The sequence below is a fragment of the Agelaius tricolor genome, unplaced genomic scaffold (assembly GCF_023055355.1).
Source record: "Agelaius tricolor isolate 1412-34295 unplaced genomic scaffold, bAgeTri1.0.p SCAF_2, whole genome shotgun sequence".
Classification (NCBI taxonomy): domain Eukaryota; kingdom Metazoa; phylum Chordata; class Aves; order Passeriformes; family Icteridae; genus Agelaius; species Agelaius tricolor.
The window spans coordinates 44454401-44471364 of record NW_027269262.1 but is presented as its reverse complement, the minus strand read 5'-3'; the positions used below and the strand labels follow the sequence as shown (position 1 = coordinate 44471364).

General features: G+C 38.6%; 1 protein-coding gene and 1 long non-coding RNA gene across 2 annotated transcripts; one reads left to right on the top strand and one right to left on the bottom strand.

Annotated features, from left to right (window-relative positions):
- The first annotated feature begins 897 nt into the window (after positions 1-897).
- Positions 898-13078, top strand: NDUFV2 (NADH:ubiquinone oxidoreductase core subunit V2). Its single transcript, XM_071417257.1, has 8 exons — positions 898-1076; positions 2145-2207; positions 7890-7952; positions 8037-8153; positions 9717-9885; positions 11091-11200; positions 11930-12006; positions 12920-13078. Exons 1-8 carry the CDS (start codon positions 1035-1037, stop codon positions 13011-13013), a joined length of 735 nt encoding a protein of 244 aa, XP_071273358.1. The 5' UTR covers positions 898-1034; the 3' UTR covers positions 13014-13078.
- Positions 5961-11936, bottom strand: LOC139584913 (uncharacterized). Its single transcript, XR_011676868.1, has 2 exons — positions 11250-11936; positions 5961-6162 (listed from the first exon to the last, which is right to left on the bottom strand). It is a non-coding gene; the product is annotated as an uncharacterized lncRNA (long non-coding RNA).
- Positions 13079-16964: the final 3886 nt, after the last annotated feature.

Sequence of the window (16964 nt, the reverse complement as noted above, 5' to 3'; positions counted from 1 at the left end):
TGGATAGATTTTCAGTGTGAAATTCATGAAATTAATAAGGCTGCCCCACTGAAAGCTAGGGTAGATGAGAGGGTGGGGACTGCAGGGGAGATTCCTCCTCAGAGAGAAGGAGGATATTGTAAAAGATATGGAACATCAGGTGATGCTTTGCCAATCTAGAATGCTGAGTACTCATTGGAATAAAAGACTGCTTTCTTGGCTGCTATTCGAAAAATGTGAATTTATTTGACAGTGAAGAAGATACATTTGCACTCCTCATCACAAAACCTGAACGATCAAGGCTCTGCACAAGGATGGACCCGTGAACCATGTCCCTAAGAACCATCTGCACCTAAGGAAGAGCCTGTTACTGCCATCTAGCCCAGATAAATTGTGGATGCCCCATTCCCAGCAGTGTTCCAGCCCAGGCTGCATGGGGATCTGAGCAGCCTGGCCTAGTGGGCAATGTCCCTGCCCATGGCAGGGATTGGAACTAGATGATGTTTAAGTTCCCTTCCAACCCAAACCATTCTGTGATTCTGTGATCCTCAGTTCCAGCATTTGTACTGTATTAACTCGATTATGGTGTCATACGAGAACGCTTATCAGAGGCCAAAAAGACCATCAATGTTTATTGTTTCTCCTAAAGGAGGACAAAACATAGGTGCGAGCAGCCCAAACAAGTGGGTAGGAAGGTGGGAAACACAGGGCTGAAAGAAACCCTCTCTAGTTTCCTGCCCTTTTCCCGCTGTTACCAGCCCTTGTTTCCGAAGGAATCTGTTTTCTCCACGCTGGTGCGTGCCACGAGAGGCTGAAACTCCCGCGGACACCCCACGGCAGCCCTGAGGCCGCGTTCCCTGGCGGGCCGGGATCCCCGCGGGCCCGGACAGCCCTCGCTCCCAAGCGGGCACGCGCGCTGCGGGCGCGCCCCGGCGCATGCGCGCTGCGGGTCTCCTTGGCACGGCTCGGCGGAGGGCGAGCCCGGGCCTCAAGGAGAGGGATCGGGACAAGGAGGAGCAGCAGGAGCGGGGATCGGCGTTGCTGCCGCCGCCGCCATGCTCCTGTGCGCTGTTCTGCGCGCCGCGGCCGCACGCTCGGTAAGGGCTCCCTGCCACCGCCGGCCCGGAGCGGGAGAGGCCGCGGGACAGCGGGGAGGCCGCGGCGGGGCGTGGGGGACGGGGCCTGCGGGTAGGGCGGTGCCTGGAATCCGAGTCCGTGGACCGCGGACCCGCAGTGCCGGCTCTTGTGCAAAGACGGCCGGGTCAGCTCAGTGTTTCTAGCAGCGGCTCACGCAGTGTAATGTCACGGGATGGCTGCAGCCTTTCCCTGTCATATGACCTCTCCCATCCCTGGGAGCGTTCGGGGCCAGCTTGGATGGGACTCTGAGCAGCCTGGTCCAGTGGAAGGTGTCCCCGCCCATGGAACGACATGATCTTTAGGTCCCTTCCACCCTAAAGCATTCTGTGATTCTACTTTAAGAAAGCTCAGAATTGCTCAAGAATCAAGGATTAAAATACACGTAATTTTCATATAAAATTAATTTTTAATAGGATAAATACTTGCGGTAAAATTATCAAATCTTACTAATACCGGCCAGAATCTAGAAATCTTGATCTGTTCTGGCATGTTAGAGAGTACAGAGAATAGTTGAACAGAACTTGCCTATGGGTCTGTGTTCTGTTCATTCTTCAGGTTTGTGTTTACATTTGCCCTCCTGTGCCAGTTCTCAGCGTTTGGTTCGATTAAAGCTGAAGAAGCATGCAAATGATTACTGGAGAAGAACTTCAGTAGCAACTGCTTACTGGAGAAGAATTTCAGTAGCAGTGGTGGTTTTTGCAAACATTATAGCAGATAACGTGTAAAGTCAGAAATTGGGAAATTCTTCATGAAATGTTGGATGAGAATTTGTGTTCAAGGCACTTTAATTAAGCACTAGCAGAGTTAAATCCTTTAATTTCTACATTGTTTCAACTGGTCAAGGCGGGAGTCGAGAGATTTGCTCTCCTAATAGTACAGGAGAGCCCTTAATAATCTCTTCTTGACTTATTGTAAATTATTAGTGATGGCAGTAAAATTAATGGCTTACAGTTAGAATGGCAATCAGACTGGTTCTGAAAGCAGCCACTGGCAGTATGTGCATTATTAACCCTGTCCTTTACTTGTAGGCAAGACAGATCCGATACTTGCACGGGACAGCAGAGCGCAATGCCACTGGAGCCTTATTTGTGGTAAATAATCTGCTTTACTCTAAGGGGGATGGGTCAGAAGAGTCTGGCATGTGCTTCTTCAAATCTTCCTAAAAGCTTCTGATGGGCAGAACTTTGCTATAGAAACCTACTGGCATTTACAAAGAGGGTTTTTTTTTCTATAGAGCCTTCTATTAGATTTGTAATGGAGTTTTATTTTAGTTTTTGTCTCTTGCGTTTCTTGTCTTATATAGTGAAAATGCTCCATAATTTTTATTTTAGTTTTTGTCTCTTGTGTTTCTTGCCTTATATAGTGAAAATGCTCCATAATTTGTATGTGATTGCAGATGAGACTTTGCTTAAACTTTATTTAATTATAAACCAGTTCTCGTTTCCTTTATTTGTTTTAGTTGAGTTTGTAATTGAATCTCATTAAACTTTTTAAAGGTGCAGTTTCTTGCTTTCTGAAATTTGGTGCAGAATTACCCGTGGGCTCAGGTCCTAGCTGTGTTTACAGGAGTTGAAAAGTACAGTTCTTGTTCATGTTCTGTGTGATACAGCAGGTCATACAATGAGTTGTAATTGAGGCCATTAAGCACTGTCATAAAAAGCATAAACAGTAGTAGCAATTGAAAAAACTAAAAAGCCCTTGAATTTAAGTGTGTGAAGCAGTTGTATTGTCTGTCTACTTCTGAAGAGAACTTGAAGCATCTCAAGAGAGTGTGTATTTTGTGCCATTCTGCTTCATTCAGAGCTTTAGCTGGTCTGCAGTTTAACAGCTGAATAATTTGGCATTTTCTCAAAACATGGTAAAAATCAGCCCTTTACTAGAGAGTTGACTGACCTCTGTTGAAAACAGGTGCTCAGGATTTTTGGACACGTTGTTGTTATTTCCTTTCTGCAGCTGTCTCTACAGCTTTAATCATAAAATGAAGTTAATAGGATCTCAGTATATGCTTTGTGTAATTTTCCAGAAATCTGAGCAGGAACTGGTGATTTACAGGGTGAGAGCTGGTGTTCAAGGAATAGAGGAAATGCTGTAGTCTGGCAATTTAGGAAACTTCAAGTATAGTTGGAGGTTGGTGAAGACAGGCAAAAGATGTCTTTGGCACCCTAATGGCTGTTATGTCTGACATATGAAGCTAGATAGCTTTGTAAATTCAAGATTTATGTAATTTTTTAAATTATTTGCTGCAGGGAGGAGCCTGATAACAGAGAAAGGCAAGTAGAAAAGCTGAGTGCTTTGCAGATGTTTATTTAATAGCATCTTTGATGACTTATTCCGCAGCAGAATTTTTGCTAAAGGAGCATAAGAACTTGGTTTTTCCTTGTTTTTTTCCTCAGTTGTTGTTTTCTAATAAGGTAATAATTTTTCTTCTCTGAAGTAAAAGGTAATGGGAGGAAGACAGTTGGATGTCACTATATGTGTGTGTTTGCCCTAACTAATTCCAGATGGTACCTAAAGTGGGAGATTTCAAGGGAAACTTGTCCTGCTGGTTTGAGACAAAGGCATTCTTTTCATCAACACCAGGTGTTCATGTACAATCAGAAAATTGGACTCCCCCTGGATTTCTGTTGAGGAAAAACTTTTTAAGGTTTTGTTTGTTTGGTTGGTTTTTAATTATAAGCAGAAGTATCAAAAGTTTGTTTAAAAACTGCTCGTGCAGGACTAATGGGAGTAACTCAGACCTGCTGTGGTGGTCTTCTTAGTATGTCAGTTTACACACAAATGTCATGGGTTTGTTTTACAAAGCTTATTGCTGCTGCTTCTTGCACTTTTCATCTGTACATGAGGAAGGTAAATGCATGCAGTGTATTTGTGTTGTAACAGCAGAGGACAGGCTAGCAAGGGACCTGGTTATCACAAAATCTAGTATTAAAAGGCATTTCTGATTGGCATGCCTGTGCTTCCCTTTGCAAACACGTTACATGTTAACAGAAACACAGAGAAATAAATAAGAGAACTTCTGCTGAAATGCCTTGGTATTCTGAAACACCCAGAAAGAGCCTTCCTCTCAATCATTAAAGTAAGTGCCATCACAGGCAGCTACATCACACTTCCAGTGAGAGGATATCAAGTACAAAATTAGGTAGATTGTTTGCCCATAGGAATGTAAGAGTGATGCTCCAAATCTCTACATTCTGATGCCTAGGGAAGGCCTGATTCCAGAGACATTTATTATGATTACCTTTCTTCATTGAAACATGCATTATCTATACTTGACTTTTACCTGATTTTAGCCTTCTTATCAGCTAAAATTTAGCTCTGCTACTTTATTGTTTTCAATACACAGACCGAGTTTCTTTAACACATCAACAGCCCTGATGTGGGCTTTGTCATTGGGCTTCACAGGGGGTTCAGCACAAAAGGTTGAAGAATTGCTGTATTCAAGTTTTAGTTACTTGTGAAGTTGGTCAGTGAGATACTTGTGTTTGAGACCACTTCTACCATTCTTGAAGTAAGAGGAGTTTATATTTTGAGTTCTGTTGGAGTAGTGAATGTAGGGTACTTTCCCCTTAAAGGAGAAGTAATACATGTTTTTTCAGTGCTGATTTGATATGGATTCTGAGCAGGTTGTTGCCCTAAACATTGCCCCTGCAGACCACCCAGTTCTCTCATTTTGGTTTAGAGTGCTTTGGACTGGTGTTTGCCATAGGGCATAGGTCAAGTTTCAGGCCAACGTTTTTGCAGTATACCTGGAAACTAAATTATTCTAACTATTCTGTTGTAATTCTTCAGTGCTCTTTAATAATTTTCTGTGCCAGGAAAGACAGATGGATCACTGGGAAAGAAGAAAGCATAATAATAAAATGGCCCAGGTCGGTGTAGCAAAAGGAATATGAGGTGACCATTCAGCAGCCTTAGTGGCTTCCATGGGAGTGCACTGGCATCTGTGGCTTGGGTAGCCTTTGCAGTGAAGGTGTTCCTACTTAAATAGGCTCTGTTCTGCAATAGAAATGTGATACAGTCAATGTATGAACAGAATGAAAACGTCACATAAGACTTTGGGAAATTGGGGAGCATGAGAAGAGACTTGGAAAAAGGCTTGCATAGGGGGAGAGTGCAAAGAGAACAGAGCCAGGCTCATTTCAGTGGTGCCAGGTGACAAGACCAGAGGCAGTGGCCTCAGAGAACATCAGGAAACACTTTTTCACTGTGAGGGTGACAGAGCACTGGCACAGGTTGCCCAGAAAGCTTGTGGAGTCTCCATTATTGGATAGATTGAGAAGAAGCCATCTGGACACAGTCCTGGACAAGCAGCTCTGGGTGTCCCTGCTTCAGCAGGGGAGTTTGACCCACATGACTTCCAGCGGTTCCTTCCAACTTCAACCACTCTGTAATTTAAAATAACACTCTTTCCAATACTGTGTTCTTATTTCTGATCTTGCTCTCGAGAATCTGTATCCTGAAAAAACATGGAAATGCACCCATGTCATTTAGGAGCATGTCAGTGTATGCATGTCTCAGATAAATGGCACATTGTCAGATAAATGTAAGACTAGAGAACATATGAATTCCTAACTGCTCAGGAGTCCTAGAACTGTGTAAGCTCTTGATGAAAACTGTCACTCTCCATGGCCCAGAATTAGATGAAGCCCTTTTTTGTAAAGGGAAAATATAAAAGGTGGCATGTTTTATTTATTGCTCGCCTCTGCTATAGCCTTTACATATATCATGAAACCTTGCTACAGCTACACCTGTATTTTCCAATATAAACTCTTTATTATTCCTCTTCACATGTAGGGCATTTAAGGATAGCAATTTAGAGATGATACACCAAAAAGAACAGCTGCTCCAGACAAAGAGGGGATTTTTAATAAATCAAATACATTTATTTGCAAAAGCAATTGAGATGAAGTACAATTGTTAACTATCAAATAGCTACGGAAGGCAAAATAATAGCAAAATAGGCGTGCAGATTTGAGAAGGAAAAGCTAAGTTATGGAAATACCATGAATTGTGGAATTGATCTGTACAGCTAAGACATGGAAAGGTCTGTAAGGGAAAACTAATAAAAGTTGTCCAGTATTTCCAGTCAGTTTTCTCTCCATCAGCTTATTTTTGAGAGCTTTTTTAACTCTTTTTCTACCAATAAAATTGGTAGAAAACACTCACCAAGACTAAATATGAGTCATCAAATCCTTTATCTGGAAGAGTCAGTCTGAAATAATGGGAATTGTGTTCCTAAAAGCTCTTTTATGTTGTAAAACAAGCAAGAAATTAACACTAAATAAGATATTAGTGTGTTCAAAGGGCATCATTCATCTTTCTATAATTCCTGTTCTTATAGGAAAGTCATCCTTGGTGAAGTATTTATCGAAGGTAGTTTTATATTGGACTTGAAACTGTGGTAAGGGCACAGTGCTTTCAAACTGATGGTGACAGTCATATTGTCTGCTTTGGGATATAGACAGGATAAGCAAAGGTAATCCCTGGACAGACCAGCAGATGTAATTGAAGTATTTGCCCTTGCAATATTTCCATATTAAAATTTCTAAATCTGAGAATAGCTGTGGACCACACATGGTCTAAGTTCTTCACTGATGATACAAACGTCACTTCAGTATGCAGGTGTCTTGGCAATGCTAAGGTTTTCACTAAATCCTTTGCTGCTTAGTAAGGAGTGTAGTGTGGCAACTGCAAAATCACCCTCGGTTACTGGAGGAAATGATGCAAGTGGAAATCAATGGAGGGGGCTACTTTGTTCTAAATGCACTTCTAAAGCTTTTATTATTGGCTAGTTGTGGATTACTTTTAACATCAAGCCTCAAGTATAGCTTGTATTTTCCCACAAACTTTCCCTTTGATTTGCAATTTTCTCAATTTGAAAACCATATGAAGTTTGGAATTAAACTTAACTATAGGTGTTTAAAAGAAACCAAAATGAGCTGCTTAGAGACAGCTAAAAATTCTGTGCAGGAGTATTTTCTGGTGGAAAAGGATTTTCATCAGAACTAAGATTTTGCTACAGGAAAATGTTACTTTTTTAAGACCTCCAAATTTGTATTTTCTGACTATAGAAGAAATAATTAAAATTTGATGTTTCCCTAGAAGACCACCTTAAAAATAACTTACTAGAATACCTTATTTTGGAAATACTAATTCAGAATTCTGCTTCTTACATTTTGATTCAGAACTGTATATAAAATGAAAATGTTGAAATTCATTACAAATCAAAACAATATATTAAAATGGATTAATAATGTGTTTGAATGTGCAGATGTTTTAATTCTACAACAAATTTCTTGATGAATTGTGCAGCTTTTTTAAAATTAATGTTTCATGGTAAAGGGAAAAATGAACTGTTGTTTTAGTCTCTTGCTTATTAGGGTATTAACCAGAGCATTCTTAATCTGCCTATTGTAAATTTTAACATAATTATCAAACTGTATTAACAGTGTTAAGAAAATGTATTTTGATAACAATGCCATACATTTTCTCAATATATAATTTCATGTATTTCTCAGTGAATAATTTCTTTAGTAGGAAATAATGGGAATAGGTAATGATTTTCAAGAGTGATTAACTAGTTATCAATATTTTTGATAACTTTCCCAAATATATTTAATCACTTTGGTACTCTATTTTTATGTGGAATACGTAGTTTTTATTCAAGCAGCTCAACCGTAACTGTGTAATAAGAAGGTATTTTACAACAGTAAATATGTCCTGAATATTTTTCTAACAACCCATTTTTACACGTTTTTCTTCTTTTCTTGAAGCATAGAGATAGTCCTGAAAACAATCCAGATACTCCATTTGAGTTCACACCTGATAACCTAAAGGTATGCAGACCAAAAAAAAGTTGAATACACAGACTTTGTCTTTAGAGCAGTACTGATTTGTTTTCCTTCTTTGCCTTTAACAAGCGAATAGAAGCGATCATTAACAACTACCCAGAGGGACACAAGTCTGCAGCTGTCATGGCAGTACTGGATTTGGCCCAAAGACAGCATGGATGGCTGCCCATATCAGCTATGAACAAGGTATTTAGTACTTTATTATCTTTCAAGCCTAATTTTATTGTTTTCTTTCAATATCTTACTAGAATATTAACATTAATTAATAAACCTTACTTAAACATGGAAATTTACATGTGGCACAGAATTGGGAGAATTCCCTATGAGACTACATTTTTAAAAATAAAAGAGAAAACTAATGCAGAAAAACTTAGGGCTCTGTTTATATAATATTATTAGAAACTACAGGCAGAACAAATAAAAAATTAAATAAAACCTATCAGATAGGCTCTTCTCCCAGAGTGATCATAGAATTAGGAACAGAGACTTGATTTTGCTCACTGCTGAATGTGGGGGAAGAAAAAAAGGTAATGTCAGTGGAGTTTTCTTCCTCCCATATTAATGGCATTTCACATTGCCTGGATTATACTTAGTCTCTAAATCTGTAAGGACTCTGCAGAGCAATGTTAGTGTAGTTGATGTCAGGAGTGTTGAGTAACACCTCACAGCAAGTGCCCAGAAGACTTGTCAGGTTAATTATTAAAATTGTTTCAAAATAACCAGGCAAACAACTACACTGCTCCAAAGTGAGAGGCTGCATGACAGTAACCAAATACCAAGAACTAAAAAAATTGGTTTATATTCATATGAATAAATCTGTTGTACTTTGTGTTACCATCTGGCATACCATCAATTTTAAAATGTAAAGTTTTAAATTAAATTTAAGGTGGGGATTGTGAGCATTAGAGGAATGATTGAAAGCATAAATGAGCATTTAAAGAAAGGTAAGTTATGTCTGCTACAGTTTCTACAGCATGACATAAAGCCTCAAAGCTCCATTAATGCTGGCAGTGTATATTAGTTTATTTCAGTTTCAGGTTGATACTATGTTTAAAATGATCTTAAGGCTTTTAAGTGAACAGATATTTTCCATGATTTGTTATTTGCCTGCTAGAGAAACTGGAACATAAAACAGTTACACTATTGAAACCAGAGCCAGTTCTCAACTTGAGCAGTTTGCCAGGGTTCCATGTTAATGAGATCAGGGATACTTGCACTAGAACTGGCTCCATGGAGATCATGCTCCAATCCTTACTTACTAGCTGGGACAGGAATCTGCAGATGTAGCCTGGTGTCACAGAACCTGAGAGAGACCTGCTCTGTATGAATTAGATAAGCACAGTACCAGCTTAAAGGTATTCCTTACCAAAAGGCTTCCATGGATTAGTGTGAGCAGGCTCGTACAGGTTGGTTCATTCACACAGCCCAAGTGCAGTGTGAGCTAGAGCTGACTCCTTGCATCCCCTTGTGTCTGACAAGAGATCCTGGAGGGGAGCTGACTCAAGCTCCTCACTGTGCTGATCCACAGCTTAGTCAAGTTTGTGCTCAAGCAGGACGATGCCACTCAGAGAACTCATGTGTCCGGTCTTGGCGCTTGGAATAAAATACATTTGTGCTTTGATACCCACCTGCACCCTCCTGCTTACCTGTTACTGCAAACAGGACAGGTGACTTCACTGAAGTGGTTTGCTAAATGCCCTTACTGCTGCCCTCTGAGAATTCAGTGTAGCATGTTTTTGCCTGTCACAGGTTGCTGAAGTTTTAGAAATGCCTCCCATGAGAGTCTATGAAGTAGCAACCTTCTACACCATGTACAATCGCAAACCTGTTGGGAAATACCACATTCAGGTCTGCACCACCACGCCGTGCATGCTGCGAGACTCTGACAGCATTTTAGAAGCCATTAAGAAGAAACTTGGTATGATACAAGTTTGTAATTTATTTATCCTTTTTTACCTTTGTTTCATGATACTGAAGTAAAATTCTTCATATAGTGGAAAACTGGCCTGGTTCAGCTTTATAAGATTCACATGGGCCCACCTCTTTATCCTGTCAAGGTCCCTCTGGATGATAACATGATGTTAACATAATTTATGAATTCTCCATGGAAGAAGTCAATTTAGAATGGTGCATCATGGGATGTAAGGAGTACTCAGGGATTTTGTGTCTGGGTTGGGTTTTTTTCCTCCTTTTTGGGTGGTTATGGGGAGAAGAGAGGGTAAGATCGGCAACTGACAACTCTTCCCCTTCTATGAAAAGCTGTGTTAACTTTTTCTAAGAACCAGTAATAAGAGCTGCAGAACAGCTGCCAATCATCTGTAATTTCATATACTCTGTTGTCTCAAAAAGGCATATGTAGATGAAATGTCTCGTTACTGCATAGATAGCTTAATTTCAACTGAAACTCTCAGCTTGAGAAATCAAAGCAGTAAGGATGATTCTGTAGTTTCTACTGAGACAGGCCTTACTTACAACTCTATTTCCATCCCATTCCTACTAGTAAATGGAGGAAAACTGCTTTTCAGTATTCTTCCTTCCATGGAAGTATTTTGTAGAGTTCAGATTCTGAGATGTTACTTGGACTAACTCGCATATTGGGGAAGGTCTGTATCTCTAGCAGTAGAACAGTAACATGCCATGGATGCTAAGTATGTGTACAGTTTGGTAAATCATCTTTTGTGTGTAACTTGAAAGTTGTTTATGAATTTGTAGCTAACAATGTTTGGATGTTGGTTAATTTGAGAATATTCAACATTGTATATTAATGCATTTCCTATCAGCACACAAAAGCTATGTGTCCCTATTTCTCCATTTTATTGTAGTGATTACTAAAAATGTTCTTGAGTAGATCTGTTGTGTTTCTTAGAACTGTCATTTCATGGTTATTTTTCGGTGATTCATACCTGTAAACAAGGTCTCAAAAATGTATCTGAAAATTGACTTAATGGTTCATTAGAAACTTCTGTTTAATGGAAACATTTTTGACTCATTTAAGGGGGCTTAACTGTGCAAATGCTTTTAAGGTCCAACTACAAGTAATGCAATGTCCATGGAGTACTTAGATTCATGCTTTATTACTCTTGTTCATAACCATTACTAAGCCTAATTAATTTATTGGTTTAGGTATTAAAGTTGGGGAAACAACATCTGATAAGCTCTTCACGCTGATAGAAGTGGAATGTTTGGGTGCTTGTGTAAATGCACCAATGGTACAAATAAATGACAATTACTATGTAAGTACTGCATTCCCTTTTAAAAGATTAAGCTTCTTTGCTGGCTTACCTGTATTTTCCAGTTGTTCCAGATTGTGAAGTTGTGGGCAGTTTTCCAATTCCTATTGACAGGAAGAACTCATTTCCTGCAGCATCTTTTAGTTTTTTGGCCTCTTGCTAGAACACTTCATTTGTATCAGGTGTATCAGTGTATTTTTCATTTCAGTTACTGTCTTGATCATATAAGAGGAGTGATGCATTTTTGTGATTGTGGTCTGCTTGTAAATCTGGAATTTTTAAATAGGTATTTGATAAGCTTTTGAAAGCATTTTAAAGCAGTCTGTTGCAAAGTATGCACTAATTTAAGAAGTGATGTCTTGAACTGTACCCAAAATCTTTTTCTTGCAGCCGACACCATTCTGCATGACACACATTATGTGTCATGGCATGTGTGCAGTGGGTAGGCAGAGATCCAGCTCCCTACTATCAGGAAGCTGAAAACACAAACATTGTTTGTTTTAATATAATTTCTGCAACTACACACAAAATAGAGTCTCAACGTTAAAACGACAGTAGACTTTTCAATTTTCCTGCAGGAAAATTCTTTAAGCCACTATGTGTGTTAATGGATAGGATCAAAATTACCTGTGCTAGGGTCACACTGATCTGATAAATTTGAAGTGCTGCATTTAGCATAACTGGTGATTCTCTCAGTTTTGTCAGTAATCTTTCTTTTTTTTTTTTTAACAGGAAGATTTGACACCCAAAGATATTGAAGACATAATTGATGAGCTGAAGGCTGGCAAAGTTCCCAAACCAGGCCCAAGGTAAGCTATATGTATAACAAACTATAATATATAATTGCCTGTGTTTATAAATTATATATATGATATTGGTCACCTACACGAAGGTGATTCTTCTGAGAAACTAAATTACTTTTCCAGTGATTTGAGTTCACAGCCTACAGCTAAAAAGCATTAATTAATTTACTGAACAGAAGTGCATGTATTCAAAGCCAAAACAAACTGGAAAGAACTGAGAATTTGCATGTTCTTGGTGACTGACCAGAGGAGCATGGAATGTGAAAACATGAATTCTGATTTGTCTTAGTACTTAATAGGTGAATGATGTCACCTGTTGGAATTTTTGTCTAGATCATTTAAACCAACAAATTCCTGTTGGTTGGCTGGTTGTGTTGGTTTTTCTGATTTCTGACAAAACCCAAAGATTGTAAGTTAGTGAGAAAGGTGTTACTGCTGAACTCTCTCATCTGTTATTTCCCACTGTTCTTTGTTAGCCCACCTACATTTGTGTCAAGGGGGAAATCAATTTGACTTCGGTGTTACTTATTCCTATTATTTCTATAAAGATGTATTGAGTACAAGAACAATAGTCTTAAAACAGTCACAGTTTCAAAAAAACAAAGGGAAGCACCCACCTATAACGAAACTGTGATTGATAAAATTTGATGCTTCCTGGCCAACTATAAATGAATATAAAAGACAACAAGTGGTCCTAGCTTGCATTTCAGTTATGAATTTTTTTGTCACTACTTGGATTTGGAACCCTTTCACTTTAACAGCTACATCACACTTTTTCTGAAGGTTGAATGGGAAGGACAAAAGAAAAAATAGTGGCTTCAGCCTTAAGTCAGATTTTTGACTGTCTTCTATCCAATGATTAAACAGAATCTGAGTTTTTATCAATATCAGCAATGAATAAACTGCTTTCATTTTTCAGGAGTGGACGTTTTTCTTGTGAGCCAGCTGGTGGCCTTACTTCCCTGACTGAACCACCCAAAGGACCAGGTTTTGGAGTTCGAGATGATCTCTAAGGATTTTTGTAATATAAGATGAACTGTCTGAAAAGAATAAAGTATCTTCAATCTCAGTAAAATTATGTACATTCTAATGTTTTCCTTTAAAAATTAACAGCAATTAGACTATCTAACTTACTGTGGTTTTAACTACAGCACAGTTTAATCACAATTCCAGATTATAAGAAAAGTGGTTCTGTAGACTGTGTAAGGTGACTCCCTGAGCATGTCCACTTACGGTCAACAAGAGATGGAAAGTTCATCTTTTGATCTGTCATTGAAAATTTCAGCTTCTTCTAAAGCTCTTTGAAGAAGCAAAAACTAAATTACAGATCTGGCAAAGGCACAAGGAACCAAAAAGAAAGGAGATCATCTGACAAAACTTCATCAAGTTACTTTTATTGGCAATTTATAATCAAATACACACAAACAAGAAGGGTTATCTGAGCCGTGTTATATAAAAAAATCTCATAGCTTCAGTTAGAAGTGGTTCTTCTTATGCTTAATGCTTCCTAATATCATTCTGTAATCAGGAAAAATGTAAAGCCCCAAAGAGCAGCAGTATTCTACTAAAAGAATTAATAGCAACAGAAACCAACTTACTTCCTTTGCAAGTTTATTTAGTACAGACAAGGTAGGGAGTTGGGAGAAGACAGAATACATGAGAACAGTTCAACATGTGCTTAAGGGTAATAATATCTGACACTGGATCTTTGATTCACAGATCCTTCTTTGACCTTATTACTGTGCACCATCTACTTGCAAGAACTAATCTGTGTGAAATTGAGGAATTTCTTTCAATATAAAAAAGCTGAAGATAATTTTTTAAGAAATTGACTACATACTGACACTTCATACCTATGCTTATAAAACTGGGCATTGGCTTTAGCTATACAGACATACATTTCCATGTAAATTAGGAAATGTGGACACATCAGTCACCGAGACAGACATATTGTGTCTGTCTTTTCTCAAATCTGCCATGGAACTTATATTTGTATTACAATTGGTGAGAGAGATGAAGCTTAACTGTATCATTTATAATTTTATTCTACATTATATTTAGTTTGTTTTGATAGTCTAATTAATAGTACTTCACCAAACTATTCTCCCTCTTCAGAGTTAAATGGTGTTTTTACAGATTACCTGCATAATGGCTATGTCACGTAGTCTAATCATGTGCCACCTTTATTTCAGCACACTCTGTTAAGTTCCTTCACACGCCATTAAAAAAGCAGTGTTACTGTTGGTAGTTCTGGGAACATAATATATCTGTAAACCATTTGTATGAGAAACTTGCTATCTCTTCCATATTACCATATTTATAAAATGAAATAATTGAATTGTGTACAAATGGAAAAGAAAATTCAATAAATAGATACAACTCATGAGTGAAGCAGTTTCCAAACAAGCATGAAAAAAAATCTTGTGTAGAAGCAGTACAGAACATAGTGCACAGGAGAAAATAGTACTTGGATTGAAATCTTATCTGTCATTTAAAGCCTCTGAATGCTCTTCTGAAAGGTCACTCCATGTTTGTAGTAGCCTCAGGCCTTGTAGCAGGCCAGGCATCTGGCACTGTGTGGCACTTCTCTAGAGACATGAGATGAGGCAGACGGCATCTCACATCTTGATGCAAAGACAGACTCATTTCAGTATCCCAGCCTGAGTACGCTGTTTGTTCCATTTTAACAGCAAAGCTGGATTCTAGTTCATACAGCTTTACCTTATCCTAACCTTTGAAGTACATGTTGAAAGGGGAGGATGTTGCATGCATTGTGGAACTGTACTGTGCTACAGTTACTCATGGTTTTGTATGTAACAGTGAAATCCCATGGGATTGCATAATTGTGTTGAAGGGAAACAGTTTTGGACCTGCCAAGGTTGAAACATCCAACTATACAAAAAACAAAGCTCTAGAATGCCAGATTCCACCCATTTTTAAAGCCAGAAAGAATTTGTAGACTTATCCCACTTTTCTCCCCAATTTATTCCATCTGCACGTGACAATTTTGATGTCTGTCTCAGGATCAGAACATGGACCTCCACAGTTCCCATATTTTGGAGATTGTTAGTGATGTCCCACAAACAAGCTATCAGTCATTTTGATGCAACATGTGAGAATCTGCCAATCACTTGACTAGAATAGGATAATTTACATTATCCCTACTGCATGGCACAAATCTGATACATCACTCTTTAAATTGAGTACTGGAGGGACAGCTACAGGACTGTGAAATGGCTGTAAACATATAAGAAAATAACTATTACTCTTCTCTCTCATCTTACCCTCTTCATTCATCAATCAATTATATGAGGCTTTTTGGTCCTGGTTTCTCCTCAAAAAAGTTTGGGAAATCATCATATTAAATGATTTTTAAAAATCACATTATTTTGGGTTTTGTTGAAATTTTAACATTTCAAACATCTCAAGTAGCAATACATACATATTCTGCATTATTTGTTACATGTAGCTGTTAACTATATAAAATAAATTATTTTCATAATGGTAACTTAAGCAGGATTGTGATAAGAATTAGCAAAGTGATCATTATGAAAGAGTTGCAGAATACTGCAAGAATTGATGCATCCCAGTTCTCTGTTCTGTTTTTTAATAGCTGTAGATAATACCTTGTGCTTGCTTTTACTAGTATTAAAAATGTATATTTTACTATATACATTTGCAGTAGGACATTTTTGGTAAGAAATATTAACAGGACAGAGTTGTCATTATCCTCAATAGCAGAGGGTCACTAATATTAATTCTAGGCAGTAGCACTAACCTGTCAAATAATTACACACTTGCAATTCTGCTGTTCCAATCAAGCAGTTAATATCCTGGATTATAAGAGTACTGGGTAGTGAGTTAGGCAAAAAAATGAGTCAACTACTGCACCAGTCCACACGTTCCTGAAACTGTTACTCCAGCACCAACAGATTCTGTGTTTTCAGTTGCCTTTTTTGCCTCCTGAATGAGGCAAAAATTAAAGAACTCACATATTATATTAAATCTCTAAAAGTGGAAGATAACAAAGTAAAAGAAACTGGGGAAGAAAAAAAATAAAAGCGACTACCTTGAGAAGATTTTAAAATAGGTAGTCTTGAGAAAGGAAATGTGATTTAAGACACAGAAGTACAGGACACCAAAAGAATCCACTGGACTGCAAGAGTGGGAGATGATGATTCTTTCCTTTGGTGAAGACAGAAGGAAGTGTGGAGGAATAGGAAATTCTAGATACCCAATGAAGTGTGTAATATTGGATAACAGAAAAGATTTCCATGACCGCCACACACACTGCTAGAAAAATGTTATCTGGAACAGTGTTCTGTTATTCAATGGGAGAAGCAGTGAAATCCCATTCCACCTGTGCAGGATGTTTGCTGGCCCCACGGGCTGACCTGCTAGGTACCTGCTAGAGGCTGGTGCCCATGCTTTCACCTGTGTGGCATCCTGCAAGTTCTTATGTCAGATTTTGGTACCACAGTCTGAAATTTTCAGTCCTTCAGATACTAGACTGAATTCAGTTCAACCAGATGCTGGACCTGTTTGTCCTAAGACCAGTGGTTCACAGGGCTGGTGACACAGGATGGGAGGGCACATCAAGGGCAGTCCTATGCACACCAACACAGGGCAGCTACAAAAGCATCTTGCAGCTGTGCTAGATGTAACAGGGAGGGGCTGCTGGAAACAAGGGCAAGAAACACATGTAGGGGTAGCAACTAGTGGTCAAATGACTGATACATTTCATTAGTCCAAACAGTAGTTCTTACAAAAGGCTTAAGGAATGGTATTTTTTCCAGTTACTGACAAATATTATTATCAGATCTTAACATCTCCTGTGCAGATATTGCTCATAAGACTCCTTCCCCAATACTTCAGCTGCTGGTTATGAACACTTAACACACACAAAATTTCTGGAATTCCATACTACTCATACACAAGGATCAAAATGCAGTATCACAATGCAG

Bases quoted from the DNA above. Each gene is read 5' to 3' on its own strand.
- NDUFV2 (XM_071417257.1), top strand. From the start codon at position 1,035: ATGCTCCTGTGCGCTGTTCTGCGCGCCGCGGCCGCACGCTCG. The intron at 2,208-7,889 runs GTAAATAATCTG...CTTTTCTTGAAG, and splicing joins CCACTGGAGCCTTATTTGTG to CATAGAGATAGTCCTGAAAA. The intron at 11,201-11,929 runs GTAAGTACTGCA...TTTTTTTAACAG, and splicing joins AAATAAATGACAATTACTAT to GAAGATTTGACACCCAAAGA.